A 14,192-nucleotide genomic window follows, 5' to 3' on the forward strand; every position below is an offset into this window, starting at 1 on the left:
GATTAAAGGGAGGGTAGTGGGTGGGGTGGGGAAACAGTGGTAATAGGGGCCGAAGTGCAGGGTCAAGAGAGGAAAGAGGAGAGCAAGCGTTAGTGGTTCGTAAGCCATATGATGTATGACTATTTCTAACTGATCACAATTTCTCCACACCCTACTACACAAACAACCCTGTTTACAAAATAGCAACGTTCTTTTTATTTGATACAGAACCAGAAGACCACCGCACAATCGGGAAGCACAGACGATGGAGACTCAGACGATGGAGACACAGATATAAAATTAGATGGTGTTTGTTTGACAGCTCGCTTGAACGCAGCTACATATAAAAAAAGTATTTCCCCTGAAGCCGCTAGTGTAATGACAGTGTGATGCACAATGGAAGATTGTGGATTGACACCAGACACTGGCAGGTTGAGCGACAAGAGACAGAGGACAGTATAGGGGACAGAGACAGGGACATGAAGATGCTGAGAGCAAAGAAAAAAAGGGGAGGGATGCAGCAAAAGCTACCAGAGACAATCTTTGTATATCTGAGGAAAGACAAAGACTGAGACATACCTGGGGGGAAAAAAGAGGATGAGATGAGCGGTTGAGGGATGGAAGAAAGAGGTTATGGAAAAGGAAGGTGGTCGAACGCAGAGGAAAGAGGTGAGAAGGGAAAAGACAAAGAGTGAAGCGATATGGGTTCAGTGAAAAGGGGGAACAGAGGAGAGAACAGAGAGAGGGGAAAAGGAGAAAGGAGCTGACAGAAAATGCGGAACGGAGGACAAGAGACGAGAGGCTAGGATAGGACAGAGAGAGGGGGCTACCGGTGGCCCTGGTGGGTCGACGTTCTCTCAGGCCCCCAGCATCTTCTTGACCAGGTAGCCAGGGAAGGAGTAGAGGAAGAGGCCGAGCAGGAGCAGCAGCAGCAGCAGGCCCAGGGCCTTGAGGATCAGCCAGCGGTAGTTGTGCCAGATGAAGTAGCGGATGGACTTCAGAGGGTTCACAAACCACATGAGACTGGTGTCTGGGCGACTTCAGAAGGGGGAGGAAAGGAAGGGAGGGGTGGAGGGGATGTATGTGGAAGGAAAGACAACGCAGGTTGGAGGGGAGGAAGAAAGGCAACACAAAGGAAGGAAGAAAAGAAACAGAGGGAGACAGGTGAAGGAATGACAGGAGGAGAATGGAGTGATAGTGTGAAGGTGTAAGGGTGGCATTTTCACAGCGCAAAGAGGTGCTGTTGACAAAATAGGCCGTATGTCTTGTGTGCACCATATATCCTCTGAATAAACCATTATTAGCTTCTGATGGATGCACAATGAGAGGGTTTGAATATAAATTGACATTTGAATGAAATATGGTCCCAGTTTGTTTTTTTGTTGCATCGTGTAAATAGGACTCCTGAAGGAAGTGGATGAATATATGAGTCTGACTCCGCACCATTATTTTCTTTCCCACCTTCACGTTTAAAATCATTTTTTTGTGTGATTGTGTTAATTTTGTCTGTATATGTGTATCGTCTTAATGTGTGTATACTGTAACTGTAAATATCTTACTTTGGTTTCTCCAGAGGGTCAGGCTCATTGCGTCCCAGACCAACAGGACTTTTCTCCGCTTCCTCTGCCGACATCAGATGAAGCTCCGCCTCCACTTTACCCTGAGAAGACGACAACAATCAATCCAATACTCCAACGTGTGGGTGTGTGCGGTGCGTGTGTGCGTATGCGTTCGTGGCTATGTATGTGTAATCTCTAGTGGACAGACTACTAAGAAAGGGTATCGTAACGTCCGTCAAAAGGGTTCTGGGATGCAACGACTAGCTAGCAACAGTAGTTCCAGTGCCCAGGTTTTTAGTCACTGGTTATTTGGACGGCTGAGAGTTTCCAGATAGGGGGGTGGAGACTTCGCTAGTCGCGTTAGTATCTTTCTCTCAACATCTCGACCCTGAACCTAAATAATCATGTGACATTTTTATTCTGGGTTTCGAAGATTAGTCTCTCTCTCTCTCTCTCACCGTGAGTTCCATCTCGTCGTTTTCGTCGCGGGCCACGAATGGCCACCAGCCCTTGACTCTCTTCTGTTTGAAGATGGAAATGCAGGGCAGCTCAGCCTCATTCTGGACCATGCCTATGGAACACTGCTTGGCTGTCTTCGCCCCGCGGGGAAATCTGTTCAGGTCCAGCTCTATTGCACCTGTCAGGAGAGAAAATACAGGGCATTAGTGAATAACTGAGGAAATATCTGAGGAGATACAGATGCCGGATCCGGCTCCTAATTTAAGTCCGTTTCCTACGGCAGGAAAAGAACCCTGTAGCAACAGGAAATGTGAATTATTATGTTGAATTATAATTGACATTTTTGATGCATTTTTCATACGGGAAAATCAAGTCTGAAATATCAAAGTGGAAATGACTTTAGAAAGTCTTATTAAACCTCAAATACACGACAAGTAAAACATTTCTCCTGCAATAGGGTTCAAATTAAGATCCTACGCCTGTACAAAGATGGAGAGGCAAAGACAGACTGAGATACAGCGAGAACCTGGAGAGAAAGATGACAAGAGATGAAAGAGGTTGAGGGATGTGATCTAGGAGCTATAGAAGAAGTGGCTGAGAAAATACAGAACATTTGAGAAAATAGACATGAAAAGAAGAATATGTAGCAACAGGGCAACAGGGGAATTGTTGCATTCCAGAGAGCCCTAGCAGTGTAGGCCTACCTAGGAAGTCATCAGCGGAGAAGTGGTCAGCGTCCCAGACCTGCAGGGTGAGGCGTGCAGGGATCTTGTACTCTGTCTCATCCCAGGAGAACATGGACTCCTTCTTAGAGATGACAATCTTCTCCTCGGCCATCAGGTAGTCAAAGGGGAACACGAAGCGCCAGTTGAAATTCCCCTCGCCTGTCAGAGAGTGGTAGTGGACATCTGTGTCCTGTTTGTCCTCCTGTTGCCCTTTCAGCCACCTGGGATAAAGGGTTAAATATCACAGGGGTCAAAGGTTAGAGGGCAGGGTAATAATGTTGTAAATTGGGTGTAAGGACCGTGTTATTATTAAGTTATTTTGTTACATATCAGCTAGCTCTGTGTGAATTTTATCTGTGGAGGTTAGGCAGATGCAGTGAAGATCAACCATCTTACATCAGTGAATGTGATTTGAGATTGTTAGTGGATCATTTATAGTATGGCCGAATGTGTTTTATGCATTACAGGTCTGGGCCATTTAATACAAAAAAGGAAAGTTAGTATTTTAAAAGCAAAACACATGCATGATGTGACCCTCCAATAAAAAACAGTTTGAGATGAATGATTCAAACCAATTGAAATGTGGCTATGAAATAATGCTGATTGTGTGGACCTGGGTAAATTCCATATGAAGTGTACCATCTGATAACGACTGAATAAGAACATCGTTTGAACTGTGTATTTAAATACAAATGACCTGATTTGGTGTTGGGGGGGTCACATGATTTCTATTGCCATGCACAACACAAAGCTTTCCAAAAAAACAAAAAAGAGTCACATAAATGATCTCAAAAGAGTTTATGACAGTGCTTTCCTTCATTGGAGGGAAGATGCATATACGACGAGGTTAACGTAAGCAGAAGGGTCATACAATGCAACATGTGTCTCAATGCAGGCTCAGTACAGTACTGTAGGTGAGTTGTACTGCTGCAGTGGTGTCAAGCGGGCAGTGGTTGGTAAAGAGGGTTGGGTTCCATTCATTTTCAATTCAGAAAGGAAATCAAAATTCTCATTTAAATAAATAAAAAATGTATCTTTCAAAATTGATGGCAGTTTTAAATTCTTCAACTGGAATAATAAAAAGATGAATGGACTGAATTGAAACCCTGAAGGTGGGCACATTGGAGAAGCAGGAGGGGAGGCCAAAAACATTTCTATGACTTTCAATGTCCATTAGAATTTATTATACTATTATCATTAATAAGAAGCATCATATTACAATAAAATTGCAAAAAACAATAAGGATATTTCCCATGCAAACATTCTTGACTAATGCTATCGTTTAACCCCTGCCCAAGCCAATGTAGGAATGTGCTGTAGGAATGCAGGACCATACCAGTTAAACAAATGGCAGTAAGGATGATTAGAAATTGGCTGCCATGGACATATCCTGGCTTATATCCAATATAATGTGTATGAGACCTACTGAAAAGAAAAATTCTAAATCAATACGTGTGTCATCCACAGAACATATTGCAAACCATTATCCATGATCTGGATAATTCAATAACGATTAGTCCATTTTAGATGAGTAAATGGCCTGGCCCTAGTGTCATTTGTGTGATGTCTTTGATGACACTGACTCTTTAGGCGGTTTTAGTGGTATGGCCCTGATTGGCTTCCTCTGTCTGTAGGCGTGAAGGCATGGTGGTTTACTGCGTGCTGATAGGAGGGCTGAGGGAGAGGGGTGGGACTTAAGCAGGGGAGCAGAGTTCTGGTTGTTTAGCTGAGGAAGGGGCGGGTAAAGGGAGGGCGAGGGGTTTGTACGAGCCATGCGATGGAATCATATGTGTTTTACCCCTTGACATAGATGTCAGACATCTTCTCTCCTGTCATGAAAGCATCGTCCTCTAGAACTACGTCATCAGTGTTCCAAATAATAACACGCAGCTCAAAGCTAGACAACAGCACAGCATCGACACACAGGAGAGAGAGAGAGGACATCAAACGAGACACAACAAACAAACACCCAACACACGGAAAACGTAGAAACAAAAAACAAAACAAAAAAAAAACAATGATTAACGTCAAAAAACGCAGCACGCCACTTTGTCACACCCACGGGGCGATCAGGGCTTAGCGCCACGGCCCTCTGTGGTACCTACCCCCTGACAAATATGTCACTGGACTTTTCCCCAGTGAAGTAATCATCGTCCTCGAGTATTACTTCGTCTGTATTCCATATAACCACCCTGAGCTCATATCTGGCGAGGAGGGAGGGAGGGAGGAACACACACAGTTGGACTGCTGTTGTCTGGTGCTAAGTTAGCCTTGGAACATGGCTGTGTGGACTCTATAGCCATGTCCCAGGGTTAATGCTAGATGACCAACCCACTCTAAGGACATACAACACTTACCACAGAAAACCTGTAATCGCAATTAGTAGGAATATTTGATTTAAGAGTTATGTAAACAGCACTTCATATTGGACCATAAATAAGATACAATACTTCAGTCAACCTTTCAGAAAGGAGTTCATATGTAAAAGTTGTCACATGATCTATCTGTGATGTATAGTATACACCAGAGGTGTGGACTCGAGTCACATGACTTGGAATCGAGTCACAAATATGATGACTTAGACTTTAACACCAATTGACTCGTGACTTGACTTGGACTTGAGCCTTATGACTCTGACCTGACTTGATACCCTCTCCAAGCCCAAATATAAACAATTATGTTATTAACAAAGTGTGCAGCGCATCAACTCTTCATTTAAACGGATTACAGTTTGAATTGGACAGCAGCCAATCAAATTGTGCCAGCTGAGAAAAAGTTGTGCGTGGCAGTGCAGAGGAACGTCAGCGGGTGAATTCAGATGGAGCCCTTGGAAAGATGATACCCAAAATTATTATTTTCGGATATAAAGACGACTCTGTATCAACAAAAAACGGATTGCAACTTGCAAAACATGCGGGAAGAAAATTACAGACGGAGGCGCAACAATTTCCAACTTTGTTCGACATTTGAAGCTGCACAAAGAACAGTAAATCGTGGTTAATATAGCCGACAGCTATATAATTTATAACTTTACTAGTGTAGCATGTAGGCTGATGTAATGTTAAATCAATGAGCCTCTACACAGTCAGTCAGTGCGGGAACGTGATCATTGCACCCAATGAGTTGGTAGCCTAAATCCTGCCTGGTGTTACTGCTGTTCCTAAAACCATTGACATACGTTAGCCTACTGGAAACATACACAGAGTGTGTGTGTGTGTGTGTGTGTGTGTGTGTGTGTGTGTGTGTGTGTGTGTGTGTGTGTGTTAAGGTTGGGCAATTGTGTACAAGCCTACATCGCCCGATTGCGCCCCGATTGTCGACCACTATTGGGGGTGTTTCTCATGGCTACCCATGTATTTACATGGAAATATAACGTTTATTTGGAAAGTAATAAATATATAGATATTTTTAAAAGCATTCATGATTTGCGTAAATGTAATATACACTGCTCAAAAAAATAAAGGGAACACTTAAACAACACAATGTAACTCCAAGTCAATCACACTTCTGTGAAATCAAACTGTCCACTTAGGAAGCAACACTGATTGACAATACATTTCACATGCTGTTGTGCAAATGGAATAGACAACAGGTGGAAATTATAGGCAATTAGCAAGACACCCCCAATAAAGGAGTGGTTCTGCAGGTGGTGACCACAGACCACTCCTCAGTTCCTATGCTTCCTGGCTGATGTTTTGGTCACTTTTGAATGCTGGCGGTGCTTTCACTCTAGTGGTAGCATGAGACGGAGTCTACAACCCACACAAGTGGCTCAGGTAGTGCAGCTCATCCAGGATGGTACATCAATGCGAGCTGTGGCAAGAAGGTTTGCTGTGTCTGTCAGCGTAGTGTCCAGAGCATGGAGGCGCTACCAGGAGACAGGCCAGTACATCAGGAGACGTGGAGGAGGCCGTAGGAGGGCAACAATCCAGCAGCAGGACCGCTACCTCCGCCTTTGTGTAAGGAGGAGCAGGAGGAGCACTGCCAGAGCCTTGCAAAATGACCTCCAGCAGGCCACAAATGTGCATGCGTCTGCTCAAACGGTCAGAAACAGACTCCATGAGGGTGGTATGAGGGCCCGACGTCCACAGGTGGGGGTTGTGCTTACAGCCCAACACCGTGCAGGACGTTTGGCATTTGCCAGAGAACACCAAGATTGGCAAATCCGCCACTGGCACCCTGTGCTCTTCACAGATGAAAGCAGGTTCACACTGAGCACATGTGACAGACGTGACAGAGTCTGGAGACGCCGTGGAGAACGTTCTGCTGCCTGAAACATCCTCCAGCATGACCGGTTTGGCGGTGAGTCAGTCATGGTGTGGGGTGGCATTTCTTTGGGGGGCCGCACAGCCTCCATGTGCTCGCCAGAGGTAGCCTGACTGCCATTAGGTACCAAGATGAGATCCTCAGACCCCTTGTGAGACCATATGCTGGTGCGGTTGGCCCTGGGTTCCTCCTAATGCAAGACAATGCTAGACCTCATGTGGCTGGAGTGTGTCAGCAGTTCCTGAAAGAGGAAGGCATTGAGACTATGGACTGGCCCGCCCGTTCCCCAGACCTGAATCCAATTGAGCACATCTGGGACATCATGTCTCGCTCCATCCATCAATGCCACGTTGCACCACAGACTGTCCAGGAGTTGGCGGATGCTTTAGTCCAGGTCTGGGAGGAGATCCCTCAGGAGACCATCCGCCACCTCATCAGGAGCATGCCCAGGCGTTGTAGATAGGTCATACAGGCACGTGGAGGCCACACACAGTACTGAGCCTCATTTTGACTTGTTTTAAGGACATTACATCAAAGTTGGATCAGCCTGTAGTGTGATTTTCCACTTTAATTTTGAGTGTGACTCCAAATCCAGACCTCCATGGGTTGATAAATTTGATTTCCATTGATAATTTTTGTGTGATTTTGTTGTCAGCACATTCAACTATGTAAAGAATAAAGTATTTAATAAGAATATTTCATTAATTCAGATCTAGGATGTGTTATTTTAGTGTTCCCTTTATTTTTTTGAGCAGTGTACTATTACTCTTGTTAAAAATATGAAATGGTATTGCATTTGGTGAAGAGCACATTATGACTTGTTTAGGACTCGAAACTCAAAGTTTAGGACTTGAGACTTGACTTGATGGTCTTGACTTGAGACTTGACTCGGACTTGCCTGTCTTGACTTGGGACTTGAGTGCTAAGACTTGAGACTTATTTGTGACTTGTAAAACAATGACTTGGTTCCACCTCTTGTATACACTGTATCTACACTGACTGAAGACTTGCGCCAGCCCCAGACAGGACCTACTTCTTTGGTTTCCGTGGTGATATGTCAATGGCGGGTCCAGGTGCTGGCATGTCCATGGGGAACATGTCTACCCACATCTCAATCCGCCCCTGTGGAGTTTAATAGAAGTCACAAAAGGTTATAACCACTTATTACAGATTCATTATCCACTACTCTTAATTATTTACAGATCTGGGTTCAAATACATATGTATTTGAGTATCTGGTATTTCAAATACTTTTTTCTACGTATTTTCCAATACACAGTCCAAAACATATGAGTATTTGAATGGCTATTTGAAAACCAAATAGTCTACCAAATTGTATTTGAAAGTATTTTCAAATACTTAATTCAAACACTATTTTCAAATACCTAGGTTAAATTCAAGGAAGTGTATTTGAGTATTTTCAAATACTTTCCAAGTGTATTTAAACTGCTTTTCCTTTTTCCTAAAATATATCTAAATACTTATTTGAAATGCATGTGAAAGTAATTGAGATATTTGAGATAGAATTTGTACCCAGGTCTGATTATTTCACCCTTGTTAGGCGCTACATTACATTTAAATCAACTCAAAGCACTACATTACATTTAAATCTGTTGGGAAGTTGCAAATTGGGGAGAAAAAAGGGGTAAACATGGTTCTAGATAAACCCTAATAATAATATATATATAATATATATTATATAATAATAAAATGTGGATAGTTTTTGAGATATAGGATTTGGTGTGACCTGTTCGATGCCAGGTTTCTCAGGGTGGAACAGGGGTCTTGTCTCGACGTGTTCTGGGATGAGTTTACAGCCCACCCTAGGGATCTCCTCCCAGTGCTTCAGCACCGTCAGCGCCAGGTGCTCATCTGTCTGCTTCTTTAGACCTGTACACACACAAACACACACACACACACACACACACACACACACACACACACACACACACACACACACACACACACACACACACACACACACACACACACACACACACACGGTAAATACCAGGTCTCTCTAAATGTAGGCAAAGCTTAATAAAGCTTGCTCTGTTCAATGACACAAACGCATCAAATACTAACAACATACCAGTCTCATCCTCGATCTCTGTGGCACCCATGAAGATACGGTTGGCGACCTTGACCCTTCCCCCAGGGCCGTAATGGGGTCCGTCCAGCTTGCCCTCCTTACAGAGCTTGGCCAGGATCTGGCTTGGCTTCATGGGGTCACGCCACATGTTGTAACCATGCCTACCAGGAACAAACAACACCACCAGACTGTTATCGATATTTACTTGCTTTTTCTTTTGAAAGAGACAGACAGAGGAACATACTAACTAACAGACGGACAGGAACTCACACAGAGTAGTTGTTAGCGATGCCACAGGTAGCTCTGTGTTTGCTATAGTAGCGGTTCTCCAGGTCGATCTTGGTCTCCCCGATGAGGTCATCAGTGCCCACCAGATCCCAGTCGTACACTGACACGGTCAACATGGACTCCATGGGGAACGTAGCCTCCATGTCAAACGCCCTGAGAAGGATTTGAGGGAGGGAAGGAGAGGAAGGGATGGAAGGGATAGACCAAAAAGGATGAGATGAAGAGAGTACGGATGACATTTGAGATAAGATTCTGATATTGCGGAGTTCAGAAACAAATATTTAACTGTCACTTCACAATGATACACTGATACAAAATACTAATTATTTACAGAACCACATCGTGGACCACTCAAATTGAGTTGAGACACTTAAAACAATCATAGTCAAACATGGGACAGGCATCATCTATAACACATAACATCATCTCTACCAGGGGTCCAGGGAGCAGAACTGCAGACCGAAATATAACATCATTTTTTGATGAAGGAAACAGAATCGGGAACGAAAGTGATCTCTGGTGTTCTGGAACAGAGCCGTTATTTTTAAATCTTGATGATTAAAAATGTTAAAATGTAAATTTTTTGTTCCAAAAATATTCCTGATGTCTAGTATATCATTCTGTAATTTGGTGACGTTATAATGCTAATAATAGCCTAAACACATTCCAAGCCCCATCCATGCCCACCCCTCTCTCTCGCTCTGTCCTCTTCCCATCGTGAAATTTCAGTCGCCTCTCACGGCTGCACTTATCTGACCAATCAAACATGTAAACAACTAGCTTACGCATTCCATACTGTTGAAGGATTCTCTATCCGTGCTAATGGTTTCAATAAATACATTTGTTATTATCTAAAACCTATGTTGATTTCACTGGTAAAACAACAGAAAATAAACCATATGAACCGTTACTTTTTTGGGGGGGTTCAAACTGGTCGGAACACTGGAACGGAACGAGAGGAAAAAAGGGATTCTGTTCAGGATGGAAAGTTTGGAAAATGATTTTGGTTCCATCCCCTGATCTATATACATGTATGCATAAACAAAAACAAAGCACAGTAGATAAAAGGACAATTAGGCATTAATAAACAAATGTGTCCATTGGAGGATAAGGTGGCAGGCTTTGGCGCAGGCATTTACATTATTCTCAGCTGATAAAATGTCACGGCATTTATCATTTTCATCTAGACCGTTAACATTCTCATTTGGTCTGGACAGCGGAAGAAAAATGTCATACCTAATGTAATCGTATATCCCACACCTAAAGCAAGGCTCGAGCTTCTGTTCAATGGAACCATTGTTACAAAAAGTACAAACACGTTTACCTAAGGGGGTATTTGTGTATCGACCAGGTTCAATAGCGAGGGGGGCCACTCCACATCAACATTTTCCAAAAGAGCTTTGATATTGCTTGGATAAAACTGTATGTAGAAAGGATTTTGTCACCGAAGGTGTGTTTTAAAAAGGCTCTGGATAACAGCATCTGCTAAATGACTAAAATGCAAATAGGAAATGGTAAGCTTTTCATAGATGGCGCTGCCAATGCATCTATGTGAGTTACAAGAGTCAAGCAATGCTTCAATACAATAGCTGAATCAGAAGCAAAGTGCAGTCACTGTATCCATCCACACTCACTTGCCAAAGACAGGGTTGAGCTGTTTGGAGATATAGTTCTCTTTATCCTTCAGCTCTGACTTGCCCAGTTTGATGACGACGTAGGGGTCCGCTTTCCCATTGACATCAGCAGGATGGAGGTCTGTGGCCTGGAACAGAAAGTTGAAGAATGTGGTATAGTTCAGGTTTTTATTCATTCATTTATTCTTAAAATCTTTTGAACCCTTATTTTACCCCCCCCCCCCAAAAAAAAATTTGTTGACTGAGAATACATGACTAAGTCGCTATGCTTTAGAGCTACAAAGGTTTGGTTTATGGTCAGGGGTTAGAGTCTAGGCTGTAACTCACCCTGACCACGAAGACTCGCACCAGCACATTGATTGGGTCATTGTGTGGAATGCTCTGGAACATGCCCATGTTAGGGTCGAAGCCCGCCTCCCGGGTGATCTCCTCAGACAGAGGCAGCTTGTACATGCACATGGAGCCCTTGAATCTGCCCACGATCCTGTCGTCATCCAGGGCTGCTTCATCGTCGTCCCCTGCCTTCCCTCTGTACAAGTTGAAGGTATGGAGCCAGTCCTCAAAGTTATCATACTCTGCCTCCAACTCCTTGTTGTACACCTGGAAAGTACAAACGCACGCACGCACACACACACACACACAGTTTTATAACTGACATTGTGGGGACACACAATTCAGTCCCGTTCAAAATCCTACTTTCCCTAACCCCTAACCTTACCCTAACCTTAACCCAAAAACCTAACCCTAGCTCCTAACCCTAAACCTAATTCTAATCCTAACATTAATTCTAACCTGAACCCTAAACCTCCTAGAAATAGCATTCAACCTTGTGGGGACTAATAAAATGTCCCCAGTTGGTCAACTTTTTGTTAGTTTACTACTCTTGTGGATCCACAAATATAGTTAAACATGTCCCCACACACACACACACACACACACACGCACACACACACACACACACACACACACACACACACACACACACACACACACACACACACACACACACACACACACACACACACACACACACACACACACACACACACACACACACACACACACACACAGGTATCAGTGGAATCTCTAAGGCCTACTGACCAGCAGCTCGTTCACTTTGGGTTTGCTGGGGCGTTTCTCTGTCCCCTCTCCTGCATGGTGACTCTTCTTCTTGTCCTTGTTCCTGCTCTTGTCTCGGCTCTTCTCCTTCCCCTTGGAGCCTTTTACAGGGAGGTCGTCAGGTTTGATATCTGAGGGTGGAGCGAGGGAAAGGAGTGGAGAAGGGGGAGTGGAGGTGGCAGGGGGCAGGGGAGGGGAGGGGAGTTGAGTGGAGCACGTTACAGCACCCCAGATATCAATCAACATGAAAGTTGACATCTGACCCCTCTGGCCATCCATTGCCATGGCAACTGATATCCATGCCATCATGAGTAATTTCAATTGGAACATATTTGTTATCACAAGAGCCACCTCATCCTTTATTCAAATTCTGGGAGAATGTCTTAACAGGAACTTGGTAAACAAGACATTAATAATTTATGTGTTTTTTCCCATTTTTATTTAAAATTGAGTTCATGCTACATGCTAGTAGATGTATAGATTTCTATACATGATTTGATATGGAGTCATGCTTTCCTTCTATTTTAGGTGGAGATGGGCGGGGGTAATCGGATGGGGGGGGGGGGGGGGGGGGGGGGTCCTAGGGATGAAGGAGGCGAGTGATGATGGTGTGCAATGCATACAATGCCTTCACATTATCAACTCAACTGGTGCCCTCTCCACCAGTCCGCAAGCAGGCAGAGATAGACACTCTGATCCTATAGCATCCATCTATAAAATCACACATCACAGCCATCCACTGCTCCCATTATTATCCACTATTTAGAGCTTAAACAGAATCCTGTCGTTCTGAGAGACACGGTAGTCATCCTGAGAGACCGTTGTACCTGCTCCCTCTGCTGCTATCTCCTGCTCCTCCCTCTCCTCGGCCTCAGCCAGAGCTGCCTCCTGGGCCCTGAGGATCTGGGAAAAGATCATGATTATTCCCACAACACACACATAGAACTGACTTTATTCTAGGACACTCTAGTAGTCTAATTGGAACTACTCAAACACTATTTCCAGAATATAACCATATTCCTACTAGACGGAACAAAAAGCAATATAATAGATTATAATAGATCTCTCACCTCCATCAGTGTCTCTATGGAAGCAAAATATTTGGACCACCAGTCCAGCATTCTCTCGTCGGTCTCATCGTCCTCCTCCACCTCTCCCTTCTTTTTCTTCTTCTTCTTCTTCTTCTTCTCTTCTTTCTCCTCCTCATTCTGCAGATACGAGAGAGAGCGTCTGAACAAACGAACAAAAGTGCTACCTGGCATAGTAAATAAATGTTACAAGTGGCAATTGATGTCTGTCCACATGGTGATCTCTTTCAAATGAGGAGGGACAGATCCATACCACTTACCACATCAACTTTAATTACTGCATCAGACGACTACAGGGAGAGGGTCACACAAAACGGCACCAAATTACACACAAATGAAAATGCAAAATATATCAATATAAAACACACACAAAAAATCTTCGTTTTACACCACACAGCATCAGAGGTGTAAAAGCCATGAACCTCAATTTCAGTCCTTGAGTGCATCTCTACTTCTGTCCTTTTCAAAAATCAAAAGAGATAAAACAAATCTGAGACATGCGTGCCAAAGCTTACAGCATCTAACTTCACCACCGTGTCCATTTTCCTGACTGAGGGGTTGGCATCCAAGTTGACTATGACATCACCTGTGGGGTGAGAGAGGGTGCGGGGCAGGGTGCGGGAGTAAGGGGAGGAGGGGCGAGATTGGGACCCCCCGTTGGTCAGGACCATGTAGCCATTCATCAGTCTAGCTGGAGTGGGGTCAGGGGTGTGACCGAGGAGGAATAGGACAGGACGAGAGAGAGAGAGAGAGAGAGGGAGAGAGAGAGAGAGAGAGAGAGAGAGAGAGAGAGAGAGAGAGAGAGAGAGAGAGAGAGAGAGAGAGAGAGAGAGAGAGAGAGAGAGACAGAGAGAGAGAGAGAGAGAGAGAGAGAGGCAGGAGAGCAGGAGTGGGAAAAGGCAAGCGCAGAAAGCTTCAATATAAGTAAAGCAGAAGGAAACACATTCATATTCACACAGGTCTGAGAGGAAATCAGAAACAGTT

At 44.1% G+C, this 14,192-nt stretch overlaps 1 protein-coding gene across 5 annotated transcripts in view; it reads right to left on the minus strand.

Annotated features, from left to right (window-relative positions):
• The window catches only part of LOC110530908 (otoferlin), a 152,732-nt gene that overhangs the window by 3,533 nt on the left and 135,007 nt on the right, over positions 1 to 14,192 (minus strand). For 2 of the 5 annotated variants that reach the window (XM_036985435.1, XM_036985432.1), the window contains 15 exons: positions 13,724 to 13,899; positions 13,469 to 13,498; positions 13,191 to 13,328; positions 12,948 to 13,023; positions 12,103 to 12,251; positions 11,329 to 11,601; positions 11,002 to 11,129; positions 9,350 to 9,520; positions 9,080 to 9,240; positions 8,735 to 8,877; positions 8,022 to 8,110; positions 4,521 to 4,619; positions 2,702 to 2,943; positions 1,997 to 2,175; positions 1,539 to 1,639 (listed from right to left, as the gene is read on the minus strand). In XM_036985435.1, coding sequence (XP_036841330.1) covers positions 1,539 to 1,639; positions 1,997 to 2,175; positions 2,702 to 2,943; positions 4,521 to 4,619; positions 8,022 to 8,110; positions 8,735 to 8,877; positions 9,080 to 9,240; positions 9,350 to 9,520; positions 11,002 to 11,129; positions 11,329 to 11,601; positions 12,103 to 12,251; positions 12,948 to 13,023; positions 13,191 to 13,328; positions 13,469 to 13,498; positions 13,724 to 13,899 — 2,155 coding nt within the window. Of the gene's footprint in view, positions 1 to 809; positions 1,018 to 1,538; positions 1,640 to 1,996; positions 2,176 to 2,701; positions 2,944 to 4,520; positions 4,620 to 4,827; positions 4,927 to 8,021; positions 8,111 to 8,734; positions 8,878 to 9,079; positions 9,241 to 9,349; positions 9,521 to 11,001; positions 11,130 to 11,328; positions 11,602 to 12,102; positions 12,252 to 12,947; positions 13,024 to 13,190; positions 13,329 to 13,468; positions 13,499 to 13,723; positions 13,900 to 14,192 lie in introns of all 5 variants that reach the window. The other 3 variants (XM_036985431.1, XM_036985433.1, XM_036985434.1) reach the window with 3 other exon arrangements.

Source organism: Oncorhynchus mykiss, chromosome 8 (genome assembly GCF_013265735.2).
Source record: "Oncorhynchus mykiss isolate Arlee chromosome 8, USDA_OmykA_1.1, whole genome shotgun sequence".
NCBI lineage: Eukaryota > Metazoa > Chordata > Actinopteri > Salmoniformes > Salmonidae > Oncorhynchus > Oncorhynchus mykiss.